This window comes from Oryctolagus cuniculus, chromosome 4 (assembly GCF_051225735.1).
Source record: "Oryctolagus cuniculus isolate XC-2025 breed Fujian yellow rabbit chromosome 4, ASM5122573v1, whole genome shotgun sequence".
NCBI lineage: Eukaryota > Metazoa > Chordata > Mammalia > Lagomorpha > Leporidae > Oryctolagus > Oryctolagus cuniculus.
In genome coordinates, this window is record NC_142870.1 from 2,052,817 (window position 1) to 2,070,387 (window position 17,571).

Sequence of the window (17,571 nt, forward strand, 5' to 3'; positions counted from 1 at the left end):
AAGGTTTGGGGCAGAGAGATTAAGCAGTTTATGGGTGTTGGGAAGGGTATCGATGGTATTGACATCCAAGTCTTTGTTTCCTCTGGAAAGAACTTGAGCCAGGGGGTGGTACTGGAGGGAAGGGTAAAGGCTTTCAAATACGGTTTCGAGTACCTTCTGTGTTTTTGATTGTGTAAGGGTATCCTGAGGGCCTCCACCGTCAGACACTCCCACAGGGGCTATGGGGTACCAGCAGGCTACTTGTCCCTTAGTGGGGCAGGAGGGGGAGCTGAAGCGTGAAGAGGACAACTCTCCTCCGAACAAAGTTCCCTCATAATCTCCTGATGTAACAGCAAACAATAAACGCTGATTTCCCTTGTTACAGGCTTGATACTGCGTATAACAGGAGGAGTGCACGGAGTAACGGATAGTTTTATTGCCCTCTGCCGGGCACTGATCCCCAGCGCGGGTAAGAGTCTAGCTTAGGTTTGGGAGCACAGAACCATCCATCGGAACCAGGATGGTCAGATAAGCAGTTTTATCTCCGCAGTCTCGTGTAAAATGCGGCTTTTGAGCGCAGCCATGGGTTTGTGGGAAGGATACTATTATGCCCCCCCCTGCCCCCCAGCAGGTACAAGGGTGATGCTGTTGAAGGGGTTTTTGAATGCCCTGAGGGGTGTCAAGCCCTGCAAAGACTGGTGGCGCCCAATGGATGGTGTAGATTGCCACCATCAGGAGAGCAAGGCTGAGGGCCATTCTATTAGGGCCCTTTGGAGGGGTTAATCAGCGAGCCCTCAGGTAATGTGGCGGGGGAGGAGAGAACAGAGAGAAGATAAGATACACAAATAGCAACAATGGCAACAATGCTGGCAATAATAAGGAGTCCTGTAATGAGTCCCAGTAGCGTCCAGTCCAGCCGGGTCTTTTCATTCCTGTGGGTATAAAGAAAAAGTGTTCTCAGGGCCAAGTGCAGGCTCTGGAACAACATCATTATTGTAGGAATTGGCGAATTAACTTGTTTAATTAATCTTTCGGGTAGCCATCGTGGTGCCGATTGTTTTTGGTCCAGGATGCAGGCTGAGCACGTCCCCAAATGAGTACTGGATCTGGGCCGTGCCAGCTACTGGTGAGGGGGTCTCGCCACACTACCATAGGCGGAGCCGTGTCAGGGGAAGGGTGCCATTGACGGTCCGCAGCTGAATGATTATTATTATCCGAGGTCAGGAAGTTTAGCACAGAGCGCATGATTCAATCGGTCGCGGGGAGAGGCAAAGGATAAGGAAGTGGCTTCAAGCCGAGTGAGCCAAGTTTGTAGTGTTTGACGGGCTCTTTTCCCTGTGGATTGTAGGGAATTCCTGTAATGTGGTTAATACGGAGCGCCTCACAAAACTGTTCAAACTTAGCGCTGACATGAGCAGGACCGTTGTCTGTCTTCATCTGAACAGGTTTCCCAGTACAGAAAGAGCCGTGACAAGGTGCGAGGTAACATCCTTAGCAGCTTCTCCGGGGGGGGGGGGGGGGGGGCAGAGACAAAGCCACTGTAGGCGTCTATAGAGACACGGAGATACTTCAGTTTGCCACATTTTGGGACGTGTGTGACATCCATTTGCCACAGTTGATTAGGGAGAAGACCACGCAGATGGACTCCCAAATGCGGTACAGGTTGGCTTGTACCGCATGGGGGCATTTTTTGACTCTTTCACGAGCCTGTTCTCGTGAAATTTTACAAAACAAACGGAGAGGCTGAGCATTTAAGAGACGCAACCGATGCACGTTCTGAGCTTCCTGCACTGATCCCACAGTCGTGGGGAAGGTAAGCCTTGTAGCAGCACCTGCCTGGGCATTACCTTCTGCGTTCTGAGCTTCCTGCACTGATCCCACGGTTGTGGGGAAGGTAAGCCTTGTAGCAGCACCTGCCTGGGCATCACCTTCTGAGTTCTGAGCTTCCTGCACTGATCCCACAGTCGTGGGGAAGCTGAGCCTTGTAGCAGCACCTGCCTGGGCATTACCTTCTGAGTTCTGAGCTTTCTGCACCGATCCCACAGTCGTGGGGAAGCTGAGCCTTGTAGCAGCACCTGCCTGGGCATTACCTTCTGAGAGTGATCCTGGTAGGCTTGTGTGCGCCCTAATGTGTCCCAAATAGAAGGGCAGTTGTCTTTCTCATATTAGCTTTTGAATTCGTATAAACAAGGGCATAGCGTTGGAAGTTGTTGTAAGAAAAGGAGAAGTCTCAAGCAACGGAATGGAGTGAGCTACATATGCACTATCGGTATAAATATTTACAGCCTGACTGGAAAACTGTGTAAAGACTTGAAGTATGGCATACAGCTCAACCAACTGGGCCGACTGATGCTTTAAAAACATGGGAAGGGATATCTGTAAACACCGTAACAGCCTTTGGAATGGGGTTACTTTTTGTATTTTTGGGGAAAATAAAGGAATAGGATCGGGCAAAGTGTAACACGGGGTCATCAGGGAGGTGATTGTCAATGACTCCCATAAATCCTGACATGGCTATTCCCCAGTCATCAGGAGTTTGAAGAAGGAACTGGGTCTGTTCTCGGGTATATGGCACTACTACAACATCGGGGTCTTTTCCGAAATATTGGCGGGAAAGGAAGCGAGCCTTGATGATTATTGAAGCAACCTGAGACAAATATACTGTAATTACCTTAGATGAGGAAATGGGGAGATGAACCCAGAAAAGAGGTTGACCTTTTTTATTGGGCATGAGGGATTTTTGCCAAAAAACTCCAGTGGGCGCATGTGGTGTGGCTAAAACTACAAAAAGCAGGGGGAGAGTATAAGAAATCTGTGAAGGCCGGCGCCGCGGCTCACTAGGCTAATCCTCCACCTTGCGGCACCAGCACACCGGGTTCTAGTCCCGGTCGGGGCGCCGGATTCTGTCCCGGTTGCCCCTCTTCCAGGCCAGCTCTCTGCTGTGGCCAGGGAGTGCAGTGGAGGATGGTCCAGGTGCTTGGGCCCTGCACCCCATGGGAGACCAAGAAAAGTACCTGGCTCCTGGCTCCTGGCTCCTGCCATCGGATCAGCGTGGTGCGCCGGCCGCGGCGGCCATTGGAGGGTGAACCAACGGCAAAGGAAGACCTTTCTCTCTGTCTCTCTCACTGTCCACTCTGCCTGTCAAAAAAAAAAAAAAAAAAAAAAAAAAAAAGAAGTCTGTGAAACAAACTGTTGGCTGATGGCTTGCGCTACTTGGTTTAATGCGTCTCCCGCAGCAGGGGCGAGCTCGCGGGGGGAAGAGGGACCTGGGTCTCCTCGCAGAATGTCATTGAGGGGCAAAAGGACATTATTAGATATTTTTAAATAGGGCCTGAGCCACTGAATATCTCCTAGAAGTCTTTGAAAATCATTAAGGGTCTGGAGGCAATCCAAGCGGAACTGGATGCGGGGCACAAAAACCAAATCCTGCTGTAATTTTAAACCCAAATAGGTAAAGGGGTCTTGTAACTGGACCTTATCAGGAGCAATTTGTAAACCAAGGGCAAGAAAGGCTTTAGAAAGTGCCGTAAAGCAATCTTGTAGGTCTGACTTGTTCTGAGCCGCCAGTAAAATGTCATCCATATAATGTAGAATATAAATGTGCGGCCAGTGCAAACGAACCGGGTCCACTGCCTGTGCTACAAACTTTTGACAAAGGGTGGGGCTATTGGCCATTCCCTGGGGCAGGACTTTCCAATGAAATCTTTGCATCGGTCCCTGCAAATTAACACGGGGGAGGCTAAAGGCAAAATAAGGACGGTCATCAGGGTGTAGAGGAATAGTGAAAAAGCAGTCTTTGAGATCTATAATGATTTTGTAATAACCATTTGGGATGGCCACGGGGGTTGGGATGCCAGGTTGGAGGGCTCCCATGGGTGCCATGACCTTATTAACGGTGCGCAAATCCTGTAAAAGGCACCATTTACCAGATTTTTTCCTTATGACAAAAATGGGCGTATTCCAGGGAGAATTGGAAGGCTCTAGGTGTCTGGCCGCGAGCTGCTCCTGTACAAGCGCTACATGTAGCGGCATTTAGCTTTTCTTGAGTAAGCGGCCACTGATCCACCCAAACAGGAGTTTGAGTATTCCATGTGATTTCGTCTGCATGGGGTACAGGAAGGCCAGTGGCCGTTGCTAAAAATCCGAATATCCGAGCCCATGTCTATCTGTATAGAGGGGCTGTAATAGGCTGAGTCACGCCCTGTCTCATTTTCCAAGTCCTGTGCCAGGCACATAATCCATGCGCAGCATCTGTTGTGTGACCACAGCATCAGGGCTGCACAGGATAACTTCCATTTGGGAGAGAACGGCACGTCCCCACAGGTTAACAGGGAGGCCTGGTAATACAAAAGGAGTCACAGTGCCCGGATTGCCTTCCTTATCTTTCCAGCGTAATACCCTTGAGCTGACTTGGGGGTTATTGGACTGGCCTATACCTCGCAAATCGGTGAGAGATGCGGTCAGCGGCCAATGGGCGGGCCAATGATCTTGAGCTATGACTGTGGCATCTGCCCCTGCGTCCAAAATGCCCTTGAAATCCTTTCCTGTCATAGTAAGGGTTAACACAGGCCTATTTTTTGTAATTGGCTGGACCCAATAAGCATCCGGGGAGCCCAAAGGGGTAGTGCCTCGGGGCCTGGAAGAAAGTGAGGATGAATTTCCAGTAATTAAAGGCAGAAGAACCAGCTGTGCTGGACGGCTGCCCTGTGGAACGGCAGCTACTCCACTGATAGCGGCTGCTAGGATTTTTATCTCCCCGGTAAAGCCACCGTCCATAATACCAGGAAAAACTTGAATGCCTTTAAGGGTGGCTGACGCTGGGCCAAGAATAAAAGCACAGGTACCCGAAGGCAAGGGGCCCCGCACCCCTGTAGGGATACTTTGTGGGCCTGGGTGGAACCTAATATTGTATGGGAGGCGGCACAGAGGTCCAGTGCTGCCTACCTGGGGTTGCTGAGCCTGAGGCTGGGAGGGGGCAAACCGTACTGCCCCAGGGTCTGTCCTTTGAGAAACCGGGGCCAGGGGCTGGCCCCTCTGGGAGTCCCCCCCCCCCCCCCCGCACGCGAGGAGGGAGGGGTTGGCCTGAAGAATTAGTCTTTGACCTGCATTCGTTTGCCCAGTGATAACCCCTATGACATGGGGGCATGGGGTGGAGGGGAGGGGCTGTCTGGGGGAGATGGAGCCATGCCTTGGGCCGTGGGCCTGTTTGATAAGGCGGTTGGACATTTGTGGGCAAAATGTCCGGGCTGTTTACAGGCGTGGCAAGTGGAGGTCCCCTTGGAGGGATTTTTGGTCAGTTTGAGCGCGGCCCCAATTGCCAAGCCCACGGCATGGGCCGATCCCACACCAGCGCAGAGCCTCACATAGTCTGAAAGATCACCCTTATGTTTCTGAGGCCGAAGAATATCTTTACAAGCTGGGTTGGCATTTTCAAAGGCGAGGTGCGTAACAAATGCACTTCCATTTTCTCCTGGCCAACTAGTCTCTCAGCCGCAACATTAAGGCGCGAGACAAAATCACTGTAAGGCTCGTCGGGCCCTGCTGAATCTTAGCCAAGGAGGCGGTGACTGGCCCCCTTTGAGGAAGCTTTCTCCAAGCCCCTAGTCCGGCAGTTTTAATTTGCGCCAGAAGTCCATCGGGGAACCGGACTTGTGAATTGTTGGAATTATACGGAGCATCTCCCAAAAGTTTTTTGAGGGTCCAATTTTTAGATGAAGTTTTAGCAAGATTTTGTTGGGCTATTTCTTTACAAATTTGAACATAGTCAGCCCTCCACAGAACGTAGTCACCTCCGCTGAGAGCGGCTCTGGCGAGGAAGTCCCAATCATTAGGTGTAAGCCAGCGGGCACTCTGGCTTTCCAGTAAGGCCTGAGTATACGGGGCGGTGGGACCATACTGGGTGCAAGCAGTTTTAAGTTTTTCAATAAATCTGAGACTAAGGCTTTTATAGGGTGGCGGCTGTCCGTTACCAGGTCCTTGATTGGGGTCCTGGTCTTCCTCCTCCGACAGGTTCCTCACTGTCTTCCCCAGAGGGGTGGGGCGAATTCTCCGCAGCCTCATTTTCCCCTTCAGCGGCAGGCTCAGAGCGACCTCCGGCTTGCCTCCTGGCTTCAGGGAAGGCTGGAAGGGGTTGGGTTTTGGACCTGACTTTACCTTGTTCAGGTTTTGTGAGGGGCTGCTCTAAGGCAAGGTGGCGGAGCTGGATGTGCTCTCGTCCGTGTTGAAGTGACTGTCGCAAGGCCGACAAGTCAGGCACGGGAGGGTTAAGGTCATAGAGAGCGGGGGCACAAATGGGAGGGTGCGGGTGAGTATTGTACGGCGGGGGATTTTTAACATTGTGGGGCCAACTGGAATTATGATGGTGCACAACCTCTTCCCCTGGGGCAGCTTCCTCATCCGAATCTGATTTGTCTCGGATGGCAGGATAGAGTCGGCTCGCTTCGTTGGTAGGGGCTAAAGTGGGCTCTTTGATTTTATTGCTGGGGTCATCATCAGTGGAGGGTGTATCCAGAATGACAGATGGGCATTTAGATGCAGGTCGGGAGGATCGCTGTAACGTCTCCTCACCATCCCTTACTAGGGCATCAATAGTCTCATCTAGGTGACGGGTTTTTAGAATGTCATTAATCAGGTTCCAATATGAAAAAATCGTAATAGGCACTTTTGCAGGGCCAAAGGTCTCATGAAAATCCTTTAAACAACTTCCAAGTCTTTCCCACTTGATCTGTCAATTGTTCCTTCCTTGGGGAACCAGGGACACAATCTTTCTACATACTCAAAAAATGCCTTTCGATCCTTATTTTTAACCCGAACTCCTCGTGTCTTGAGGGCCTCCCTGAGACCCGAAATGAACATTTCCCGTGACGATAATGCCTGTCCCATGGCTGTCACTTACCTTGCGCTGTCTTCACTCCGCAGCGTCGACCGACGCTAATGATCTCGGGTGGGCAGTTCCGAGCCGGTCGCACAATCACTTGGATCCAAGTTTTCCTCCTGGAAGGCGGCGTTCCTCCAATCTCGCAGGCACTCGAACCCCAAGGGCCGCACTCGAGCCCCACGTTGGGCGCCAGTTGTCCCGTCCCGCGGGACAGCAACTGGGGCCGAGCACCTAGAAGGAGAAAGGAAAGGGACAGGAGACACCAAGATGGCAGCAAGACAAGTGCCGATCAAGCTGCGATTTTTATTTTTCAAGCACACACTTATATATCATAAAGGCAGGATGTCGGGCGGGGGGAGACGGGGAGTTTACCTTGCAGCTGCGATGCTTGTGCAGGTGGGGGAACGGTCATGAAGTCTTAAGGCACAGGGTGGCGTTACCAGCACTCCCCGGCCCGGCTGCTTAGCTCTACTTCAGTAGTTTTCCACTAAGAGGCCGCATGTCGCACGGTCTCCGACAGTGTCAGGCCCTGCTACTGGAAGTGTTAGGTGGGAAGTCAGATCTGGGCTTGTGTGTGTGACAAAGGCCCACAGAGCTGACATCCAGGTCCAGCATCTGCATCTCAAAGTCATCCCCACAACGTTCCAGGGGCAGCCCAGTGTCGCATCCTGCCCCGCCCCCTCCTACCGTGGGGTCCCCGGCCCTTCTGCCTGCCTGACATCTGCATTTCAGATACCCTGCTCCGGATCCTGACTCCAGGGGGTCCTGCCCATCCTTCCTCTAACCGGGGGCAGCGCCAGCCGGGCTTCCCCCTGTCTGATACCTTCAGGGGGAAAACTCAGGAGATTTTCTATTTACATCCAAGAAGTCCTTTGTTCCAAGAGGAGCAGAGATGGGCAGGCAAGGCCCATCCTCTTAAAACCCCCCGGCCTCACCCGGATGGCGCGCTCAGCCCTCTTCTCTCTGCTGACCGCCCGCCTGGCCTGCCCAGGTGTGTTCTCTCCACTCAACCATGTATCCCCGCTTTCCCCAGTCCGAGCGACTGGGCTCTCTCTCAGGTCCTGTCTGGAGAGGTGCCCGTCCGTCCTTACGGATGTCCCTGCCCTAATAAACCTTGCTGTTTGCTTTCCGCTGCTCTCTGTCTCACGCCTGAATTCTTCCTTGCGTGAAGACAAGAACCCTGCAGTTCTACGGTAACAGAAGGATGTCAGCAGGTGTGTCACCCTCACCAGGCAGGCTCAGAGTCGGGCCCCGGGGGTGTCGAGGGGCAGGAGCCCCCGGAGTCGCCACTTTGGAGGAGGGAGGAGCTGGGCTGGAAGAGGACGAGGACTGCAGGCCCCGGAGCCGCGGACCCCCAAGCCCCTGCCCAGTGGCCTCTGGGGAGGCGCAGGACCGAGGGCCAGCAGCCCCCCGAGGCAGGTGCAGGCGAGGGTCTCACCTGTGAGCAGCCAGGGACCCCACGCTGTCACTGCTGCTCCCCGTGCTCCCGCTGGCCCTGGGCTCCCCGTGACCCCACAGGAACCTGAGCACCAGATGGACAGGCGACCCTGGCCTGCTGCCCACCAGAGGGAGCTCCGCGGGAAGAAGGAAGCTGGAAAGGCGGCACCCACTTCCCATCAGGGTTCCCGGGGGACCCCCGCTCCGGCCTGCACGTCAAACGCAAGCCCAGCAGGGCCCAGCGACAGCCACAGGTGACCCAGCCTGGCCTGAGTGGTGGGGAGGCCTGTCTGCCGTGAGGGTGGGGACGAGGCCCAGCCAGGCTCCCAGACGCCACGGGGCTGCTCAGCCAGGGGAGCCCCGTCCGGTTTTGCGCCGGAAAAGTTTGGGGTGCGTTTCTGCCCATGTCAGGGCGCCTTCGAGGAAGTGAACCCTTGAGAGTCCCGATGCTGATTCTAGGAATTCGTGGCTGTGCAGCCATTGGCGATGCGGGAGGCAGGGAGCAGGAGCAGCCAGGCCGGTCCCTGAGCAGCGTCTCCCGACCGGCGCCGCAAACCGAGCGCAGCGTGAAGAAGGTTCTGGAAGCCCAGGAGCACGGCGCAGGCGTCCGGCTGGCAGCTGGGGAGGTGGGTGTGTGTACCTTGTGCTGTCCACGCCGGGAGACGGCCGCTCTGGCCAGCAAGGGGGGCCCATTCCCTCCTGAGGCTGAAGCAGGCGCACGAGAAGGCAGCGTGGGGCCGGGGTGGGGAGCCAGGAGCCCCTCCAAGGGTGGTGACGCCCGCGGTGCGGGGTCCCTGTGCGGTCACCGTCCCGATCCCCACCAGCCGCGGAGCCCAGACCACGGCCCTCGCCCTCTGTAAGTCCAACTGCACCAGCACCGCCAGGGCCCGCCGCTGCTCCACCGCCCCGAGGCCAAGGACCCCGCGCCTGCCACCCCTCTTCCCCCACGTCACGCCGAGGGCGGCTCGGGCTGCCGCCGATTCCTGCACCAGGAGAATCCACAGCCCCGCCCGCGCCGAGCGCAGCCAACACCCCCTTCCTCACTGCCCAGCCCCAGGGCCGCTCCGCCTGGAGCACCTCCTCGTTCCAGCAAGCCACCACCAAGGCCCCGTGTCCCGCTGCGGGTCCGGCCAGCGTCACCGCCCCTCCTCCGTGCCCCTGAACCCCGTCGAGCGCGCGTGACCACGCACAGGACGACAGCCCGGACCGAGATGGCGTTGGGAGAGGCCCACAGCCTGTGACAGCGCGGGCCGGGTGGCATGGGGGGGTCCCATGGCAGAGTCCACGCGCGGAAGGTCCGGCCACTGCCCGCCACGAACCCGGCACAGAGACACGACTCGCCCTCCCGACGCCGAAGCCACTGTCCCGGCACACCTGTGCTCGCCCCAACAGGACCCCGAGGCCCCGCCCACCGCGCGTCGCGAAGAAATGCGTCAGAGCCAGGCGCCACTGTGGAGCATGCGCAGAGAGGCGCCGGCGGGCCGGAGGGCGGGCCGGAGGGCGGAGCCGACGCGTTCAGGCGGCGTTCAGGAGGTCCCGCCTCGCCCGCGCCGCCCCGCCCCTCGCCCGGCCGCCAATAGGCTGTCAGTCCCCGCCCCTGACGACGCGGGCTCCGCCCCCTGGGGACGCGCCGCCGCCCGCTCAGGGAGCGACGGCAGGGCCCGCCGGGGCCTAGGGTCCCGCGGCTGCCATGAAGCTGACGCGGAAGATGGTCCTGTCCCGGGCCAAGGCCTCGGAGCTGCACAACGTGCGGAAGCTCAACTGCTGGTGAGGGCCGACGCGGGGCCGCCCCGCCCTGGCCGCGGGCATCAGAATGACACGCAGGGCTCCTGCGCGGCGCGGCGGGCCCCACGACGCCCCCGTGCTGCGGCCGCCCGGAGCAAGTGCGCCGGGGCGTGGCCGGCCGCGCCGTCTGCCTGTGCGTGGCCAGGGCGGTGAACACGTGGGGTCGCTCCAGGTGGGGCGGGCGAGAGGAGGGGGCGCGGGGCTGTGGGGTGGCCAGGTGCAGAGGGCGGGGAGGGGAGGGGCACAGGTGCTGTGGGGACGCCAGGCACAGAGGGCAGGGAGGGCAGGGGCTGTGGGGTGGCCAGGTGCAGAGGGCGGGCGAGGGGAGGGGCAGGCGCTGTGGGGACGCCAGGTACAGAGGGCAGGGGCTGTGGGGTGACCAGGTGCAGAGGGCGGGGAGGGCAGGGGCTGTGGGGTGGCCAGGTACAGAGCGCAGGGAGGGGAAGGGCAGGGGCTGTGGGGTGGCCAGGTAGAGCGCAGGGAGGGCAGGGGCTGTGGGGTGGCCAGGTGCAGAGGGCGGGGAGGGCAGGGGCTGTGGGGTGGCCAGGTACAGAGGGCGGGCGAGGGGAAGGGCAGGGGCTGTGGGGTGGCCAGGTACAGAGCGCAGGGAGGGCAGGGGCTGTGGGGTGGCCAGGTGCAGAGGGCGGGGAGGGCAGGGGCTGTGGGGTGGCCCCGGGGTCACTGGCCCAGAGCAGGCGCTGGGCCTCGTGGAGGTTAGGACCCCACCCCCCCTGGAAGGGCAGAGTTTGAGGTTGGGGCCTCAGCCCGTGTGTCCCCAGGCTGGAGGGTGTGGGCTGCGTGTGGGGGCAGGAGCCGGGCGCCACCTGTGTTCAGCAGGGACAGCGGCCAGGGAGCGGCGCGGTCAGCTCGGGCTGGGCCCCTCGCAGTGCGCCCCGGCTGCACGGGCGGGGGAGGCGGCCCCCGTGCCCCCAGCATCCCCCGTCCAGCCTGGGGACGGCCAGCCTCCCGGTTATGTGGGTGTGCGTCCTTGAGCCTCGGGCTCTGTCACATCACAGCTGTCATATCTGTCGTGTCATCTCACGTGTCAAGTGTCACGTGTCATGTCCTATCATGTCAGCCATGTCATGTCTCATGCCTTGTATGTCAGGTCTGTCACATCTGTCATGTCTGTCACATGTGTGTCACGTCATTGTATCACGTCATGTCTGATGTCACACTTGTCATGTCTGTCACATGTCACATCTGCCATACCTGCTGTGTCACATCTGTCACATCTCATGTCTGTCGTGTCTCACATTACATCTGTCATGTCACATCTGTCATGTCCTATCATGTCAGCAATGTCATGTCTCATTCTCGTGTCATGTCACATCTGTCATCACGTCACATCTGTCATGTCTCACATCTGTCATGTCACAACTGTCCTGTTTCATGTCTCATGTCACAGCTGTCATGTCTGTCACATCTGTCATGTCATGTCTGTTACATCTGTCATGCCATGTCTTATGTCATGTCATGTCTGACGTCACACTTGTCGCATCTGTCATATCTGTCGTGTCACGTCTGACATCACTATGTCATGTCTGTCACATCTGTCGTGTCACGTCTGTCACATCACATGTCACGTCATGTCTGAGTGCAGCTGAGACGGGGCTAACACAGGTGTCTCCTCCTTCCCCAGGGGCAGCCGTCTCACGGACGTGAGTATTGGGTTCACCACCCCACGTGCCCTTATCCCAAACGCCACGGCCTCTTCCCCGGGACACGTGCCACCCCATGCCCGCACTTGGTCACCTACTGGTGACAAAAACCACGAACGAGAAAGAAGCCTCCCTGCCCGGGTAGGCTGTGCAGGGGGCGGGGCCCCGGCTCTCACCCCAGGGTCCCTGCGCAGCTCCGTGGCCCCAGCCCACCCCCTCCGTCCCGGGTCTGAGACCAGCCTCACACCCGTGTCCCCTCGGCCCTGCCGTGCGCTGCAGGGGCTGCCAGCCCTCCCTCGTGCCTCAGCGGGAAAGGCGCCCGCGGCCCCCGGCCTGCTGCCGTCGGTGTGGCACCGGGACGTGTGCGGGCTCCTGGCAGCATCTGAGAGCGGTGACTGCCACAGGAGGGATGCGCACAGGCGAGCAGCGAGGGGACGTCCTGGCCACGAGGCCACACCCACGGGCCCTGCTCTGCTGTGCGCCGTGGCCATGGCCGTGGCCCGTGGCCCGCGTGCGTCCCTCTGCCGGCCTGAGCGCAGAGCAGTGCTTCCTGCTCCATCTCTGCCTTGCAGATCTCCATTTGCCGGGAGATGCCCAGCCTGGAGGTGATCACGCTCAGGTACCACTGCCCCCGCGTGGCTCCGGCCCCTGGGCCACGGAAGCCAGGAGGAGCCTGGAGTTCCTCCTGGGACGCCACATGGAGACCCCGGGGGCAGCTTCTGGGGCACGCGGGGCTGGGGCACACGGGCTGGGGCAGGCGGGGCTGGGGCACACAGCGCTGGCTGCTCCCGCGGCTCCTGTCTCCCCCTCTTAAAGGTCTAAAGATTTATTTGATTATCTGAAAGGTAGGGTGACAGAGAGAATCTTCCGTCCACTGGTTTGCTCCTCAAGTGGCCACAACAGCCAGGGCTGGGCCAGGCTGAGGCCAGGAGCCAGGAGCTGCATCCGGGTCTCCCACATGGGTGGCAGGGGCCCAGGTACTTGGTCCACCACCTGCTGCCTTCCCAGGCCATCTGCAGGGGGCAGGATCGGAAGTGGAGCAGCCGGGACTCAGACCGGCGCCCACCTATGGGGTGCGGGCAGCAGGGCGCCTGCCCCCAGCTCCTGGGTTTGGCCTTGAGTTACTGTGGCCACCGCTGGCCTCGCAATGGAGCGGCCGTCCCCTGTCAGGCCTCCTTGTAACGGGGCGGGCGTCCCCTGTCAGGCCTCCTTGTAACGGGGCGGCCGTCCCCTGTCAGGCCTCCTTGTAACGGGGCGGCCGTCCCCTGTCAGGCCTCCTTGTAACGAGGTGGGCGTCCCCTGTCAGGCCTCCTTGTAACGGGGCGGGCGTCCCCTGTCAGGCCTCCTTGTAACTAGGTGGGCGTCCCCTGTCAGGCCTCCTTGTAACGGGGCGGCCGTCCCCTGTCAGGCCTCCTTGTAACGGGGCGGCCGTCCCCTGTCAGGCCTCCTTGTAACGGGGCGGCCGTCCCCTGTCAGGCCTCCTTGTAACGGGGCGGCCGTCCCCTGTCAGGCCTCCTTGTAACGGGGCGGCCGTCCCCTGTCAGGCCTCCTTGTAACGGGGAGGCCGTCCCCTGTCAGGCCTCCTTGTAACGGGGAGGCTGTCCCCTGTCAGGCCTCCTTGTAACGAGGTGGGCGTCCCCTGTCAGGCCTCCTTGTAACAGGGTGGCCGTCCCCTGTCAGGCCTCCTTGTAACGGGGCGGGCGTCCCCTGTCAGGCCTCCTTGTAACGAGGTGGGCGTCCCCTGTCCCCTGTGAGGAGGGTGGAGCTTCCCACCTCCCCGGCGGCAGCCGACAGGGCCTCGGTGCCAGGGAGGCCTTGCAGTCTGCACACTTGCAGGCCGCGGGGCTCCTGCAGGGAGGGGGCGAGGGCGGTGGCCCAGGGGCCCCGGGTGCCGAGGCGGGTGGCATGCGTGCCCTCACCGGCTGTCCCCGTGCAGCGTCAACAGCGTGTCCAGCCTGGAGCCCGTGAGCCGCTGCCGGCGCCTGAGCGAGCTGTACCTGCGCAGGAACCTCGTGCCCAGCCTGGGCGAGATCTTCCACCTGAAGGAGCTGCCCCACCTCAGGGTGCTGTGGCTGGCCGAGAACCCCTGCTGCGGCCCCGACCCTCACCTGTACCGCATGACTGTGCTGCGCAACCTGCCCGGCCTGCAGAGGCTGGACAACCAAGGTGGGCTGGCGGCCGCGGCCTCCTCCCCCGCCCTTCTACTCCTGGCCACGCCCCCTTCCCTTCCCTTCTACTCTGGCCATGCCCCTCCTCCCCTTCTACTCTGGCCACGCCCCTCCCTGTCCCTTCTACTCTGGCCACACCCCTCCTCCCCTTCTACTCCTGGCCACGCCCCTCCTCCCCTTCTACTCTGGCCATGCCCCTCCCCTTCCCTTCTACTCTGGCCACGCCCCTCCTCCCCTTCTACTCCTGGCCATGCCCCCTTCCCTTCCCTTCTACTCTGGCCACGCCCCTCCTCCCCTCCTTTCTCCTGGCCACGCCCCTTCCCTTCTACTCCTGGCCACGCCCCTCCTATCCAGCCTGCAGAGGCTGGACAACCAAGGTGGGCTCTGTGGCCAGCCATGGCCGGCCCGAGGGGACACAGCGCCCCCACCCCCACTGAGACACAGACGCCTGCTCCTTCCAGTGTTCTCGGCCGGTGGGCGTGGGATCTGCCGTGAGCCCACCCCCGCTGCTCTCCCGGCCATCTGCGCTGCCGTCTTCCTCTCTGGGGGCTCTGAGCCTTGCTCGCCTGGGTCAGGTTGCTGGGCGCCGTCCCTGCCCCCAGGCCGCGGGCTCAGCTCCCCCTGCCCCACTTGCTCCCCGTGCCCCCGCATTGCGCACCTGCTCTTGGCGCCCTTCCCGGCGCCGCCTGCTTGATCAGCTAGGAGGCCGTGGGCCAAACCCACCCATCCGTGGTGCCTCCCTCCCAGGCCGCTGAACGCGTCTCCGGTCGCCTGCGGCACAGCCAGGCGCTGGCGTGCACTCCCCAGGGGCTCGCAGGATGTTGCCGGAAAACCGCGCGTGGATTTCAAACGTCCTTTGCCCCGAACGTTGTGATTCCACTCTCACGCGCTAAGTGCCCTTGTTGGGGTGGCGCCTGCGCCTCCCGTGTGTTCCCAGCCCCCACGACCGCCGGCTGTGAGCGGGAGCGGTGGACCCTTCACGGCTTGGCTGTCCCAGGGCACGTCCCACGCGTGCCTGGAGCTCGGCAGCCGGTGCACGTGCACGGTGAGGCCTCTCGAGGCTGCGTCCACTGACGCCCTCCCTTCCTGTCCCCCAAGCCGTGACGGAGGAGGAACTGTCGCGCGCGCTGCTGGAGGGCCGTGAGATCACCGCGGCCCCGCCCTGCACGCTGAGCCCCGGCAGCACCACCGCCGACGCCGAGGCCGACACCGACACCGACACCAGCTGCTACCCGCTGGGCTACAGCGAGGAGGGGGCCAAGTGAGCCTGGGGGCGGGGCCTCCTGGGGTCAGGCTGGGATGGGGCGGCCCCGTCTCCCGTGGGAGTGACCCCCGCGACCACACAGCGCTCGGAGCTGCGGAGGGGACGGTGCTGGCCGGGGCCAGTTTGCTGCTGGTCGTGAAGCCCCCAGGCTGATGGGCCCTCCCTGTGGGCCGCCCTTGTGGTCGGGCTCGCCCCCCAGCCCCAGCCAGGTGCACGATGGCCTGTGGCTGATGGGAGGCGAGGGAGATGCGCTGCCGCTCGCTCCCTGCCGTGTCCCGGGTGGGCCGGCCCCTTGCTACGCCGGGAGCCTGACTGCGAGGACGAGCGCGCCCCGGGCCCTCAGACCTCGCCGTCTCCATCTCCCTCTGCAGCCTCCAGGCCCAGCTCGTGCCGAAGCTCCCGTTCTCGCAGAGGGACCCCCCTGGCAGTCACAAGAGCAGGGTGAGTGGGGCCGGGGCCGGCACGGGGACGCGAGAGTCCGGGAGGGGGACGGGCAGCGGCCGAGCGGGGGGGCAGAGCAGGGCGTGGTGGGGCTGGCTCCGAGGCAGAGGCCACGTGGGGCCAGCCCCGGGAGGCGCTGAGCTGTGCCCCCGCCCACAGAACGTCCTGGCCGCCGTCCTGCTGCTGCTGCGGGAGCTGGACGCCGAGGGGCTGGAGGCCGTGCGGCAGACCGCGGCCAGCCGGCTGCAGGCGCTGCGCGGGCGGGAGCCCCAGCAGGACGTGGAGTGAGGGCGGCGGCCCCGCACGCGGACTGCGTGATGAAGTATTGTTCCAAGTCTGACCTGGAGGCAGACGTGGCCGGGGGCTCCCGGGCGCCTGGCCCCTCCGCCCCGGTCAGCAGGTGAGGCTGTGCCGATGGACACTGCCCATCTCCTCGCTTCTTCTCCTAAGAGTCCCGCAGCCGCGTGGGGTTCCCGCCACCCCACGGCGGGGGCTGCGGCTGGACCGGCCTCGGCCCCGTCTGGGAGCTGCGTCTGAGAAGGGCTCCCGGGAGGCCGTGCTGTCCCCGGGGAGGGAGGCGCTGCCCGTGGCCCTGCCCCCGCCCCGGCCACCTGCATGGGGCTGGGACCTGGGCTTCTGAAGCGCCCAGAGCCGGCTCACTTCTGGTCACGTGACAGCCACGTGGGCCACGACCCCATGACACAGGCACCATCCTGAGGGCCTGAGAAGGCGGAGGTGCAGGTGCAGGCAGGGGCGGGGGGGTGGCCACCTGGGCCTGTGTCCACGCCTGCCCAGCTCACTGGATGCCCTCAATAAAGCACCGTCAGGACGGCCAGGGCTCACGATGCCTTCCGTGTCCTCCCCTCCCCGCCCGCCCACCAGGCAGGGCCCCCAGAGATCTCCCCTCTGCCCACCAGGGCCCTCTGAGGCCCTCAGACTTGACTGAGCACTGACCTCCGCATGTCCACCCCGGCCTCAAACCTGGGTCTTCTGGCGTCCAGGGCCATTTCCCGTCCCAGCCCCACTCCCACCAAGCAGCCCAGAGAGCAGACAACCACCCCTCACCTAGAGGGGCAGACAGCAGCCTCTCACCCAGAGCCACCGCCCAGGCCAGCCTGGAACGGGGCAGAGCGGGCAGACAGCGGCCTCACCCAGAGCCAGCTGTGTGGCTCAGAGCCTGGCTGGTCGAGCCCCGGGGCCACTGCCCTGAGAACCGAGTGGCTGTGGGTTGGTGCCGACACGGCCACTGCACAAGCTGCCTGTGCCTGCCTGGCTGGGACCCCACTGTGCGGGGTGGGGAGGGCCCTGGGCCCTGGAGCAGACATGGCGGCTTTGCCCTGGGCTCCTGGGGGCCGGGTCGTTCTCGAGATGGGGGTGTGTGGGGTGGGAGCGATCCCGAGGGCCCCTAAGCCCGGGCTGGCCGTCATGGTCCCAGCGGCACGCCCACTGCCAGCCTGCGCCACCACACGGCACTCCCAGCCGGCCTGTGCTGAAGCCCCTGGAGTGTGGGACACAGGAGCTGCGGGGGCTGGGCTGGTTGGAGACGCACAGGCCCCCTCCCTGCCAGCCCCAGGCAATGGGGGCCCAGCACCCTCACCCGGCCAGCCCAGGGTCCCCAGGGGCCCCCTAAGGAAGGGGTTCTGTGCAGGGGTCTGGGGCATGGCCAACTCCAGTGTCCCTGCTGGGCTCCACGTGACAAGGTCAGGGGGGACAGGCCGGCCCCAGAGTGATAGAGCTTCCTCTCGCCGCCCACCCATGTGCCCCAGGACACACACCGGCTGCGGACCCGACCCCAGCCTAGCTGTCTGGACGCTCGTTCAGGGCCGGCGTGGGGGCCCCACAACCAGCTCAGGCCCGGGGTGGGTCTGGGACCGGGGCAGCCTCCCCTTGGCGCAGGCCGCAGGCTAGGGAGCACCAGGGCGGCCGCATGGTCGGCCCATGCCTCCTCGAGGCCCCGCG

The 17,571-nt window shown here is 61.8% G+C and overlaps 1 protein-coding gene and 1 long non-coding RNA gene across 9 annotated transcripts; one reads left to right on the plus strand and one right to left on the minus strand.

Moving 5' to 3' along the window:
• Positions 1-391: 391 nt before the first annotated feature.
• On the minus strand, positions 392-9,753 carry LOC138849222 (uncharacterized). Of its 7 annotated transcripts, none has more exons than XR_016232204.1 (5): positions 8,934-9,753; positions 7,229-7,388; positions 6,875-7,087; positions 2,994-3,117; positions 392-911 (listed from the first exon to the last, which is right to left on the minus strand). It is a non-coding gene; the product is annotated as an uncharacterized LOC138849222 (long non-coding RNA). The 7 variants fall into 7 exon arrangements; XR_016232203.1 differs by having other exon boundaries at positions 7,229-7,391; XR_016232202.1 differs by having other exon boundaries at positions 8,295-9,753.
• A 150-nt stretch (positions 9,754-9,903) lies between these two features.
• Positions 9,904-16,447, plus strand: CFAP410 (cilia and flagella associated protein 410). Of its 2 annotated transcripts, none has more exons than XM_051839960.3 (7): positions 9,904-10,060; positions 11,721-11,739; positions 12,312-12,358; positions 13,745-13,905; positions 15,006-15,168; positions 15,543-15,612; positions 15,772-16,447. In XM_051839960.3, the coding sequence occupies exons 1-7, from the start codon at positions 9,984-9,986 to the stop codon at positions 15,898-15,900; spliced, it is 666 nt and encodes a 221-aa protein (XP_051695920.3). In that variant the 5' UTR covers positions 9,904-9,983; the 3' UTR covers positions 15,901-16,447. The 2 variants fall into 2 exon arrangements, with proteins under 2 accessions (XP_051695920.3, XP_051695919.3); XM_051839959.3 differs by having other exon boundaries at positions 9,905-10,060; positions 13,676-13,905.
• The last annotated feature ends 1,124 nt before the right edge of the window (positions 16,448-17,571 follow it).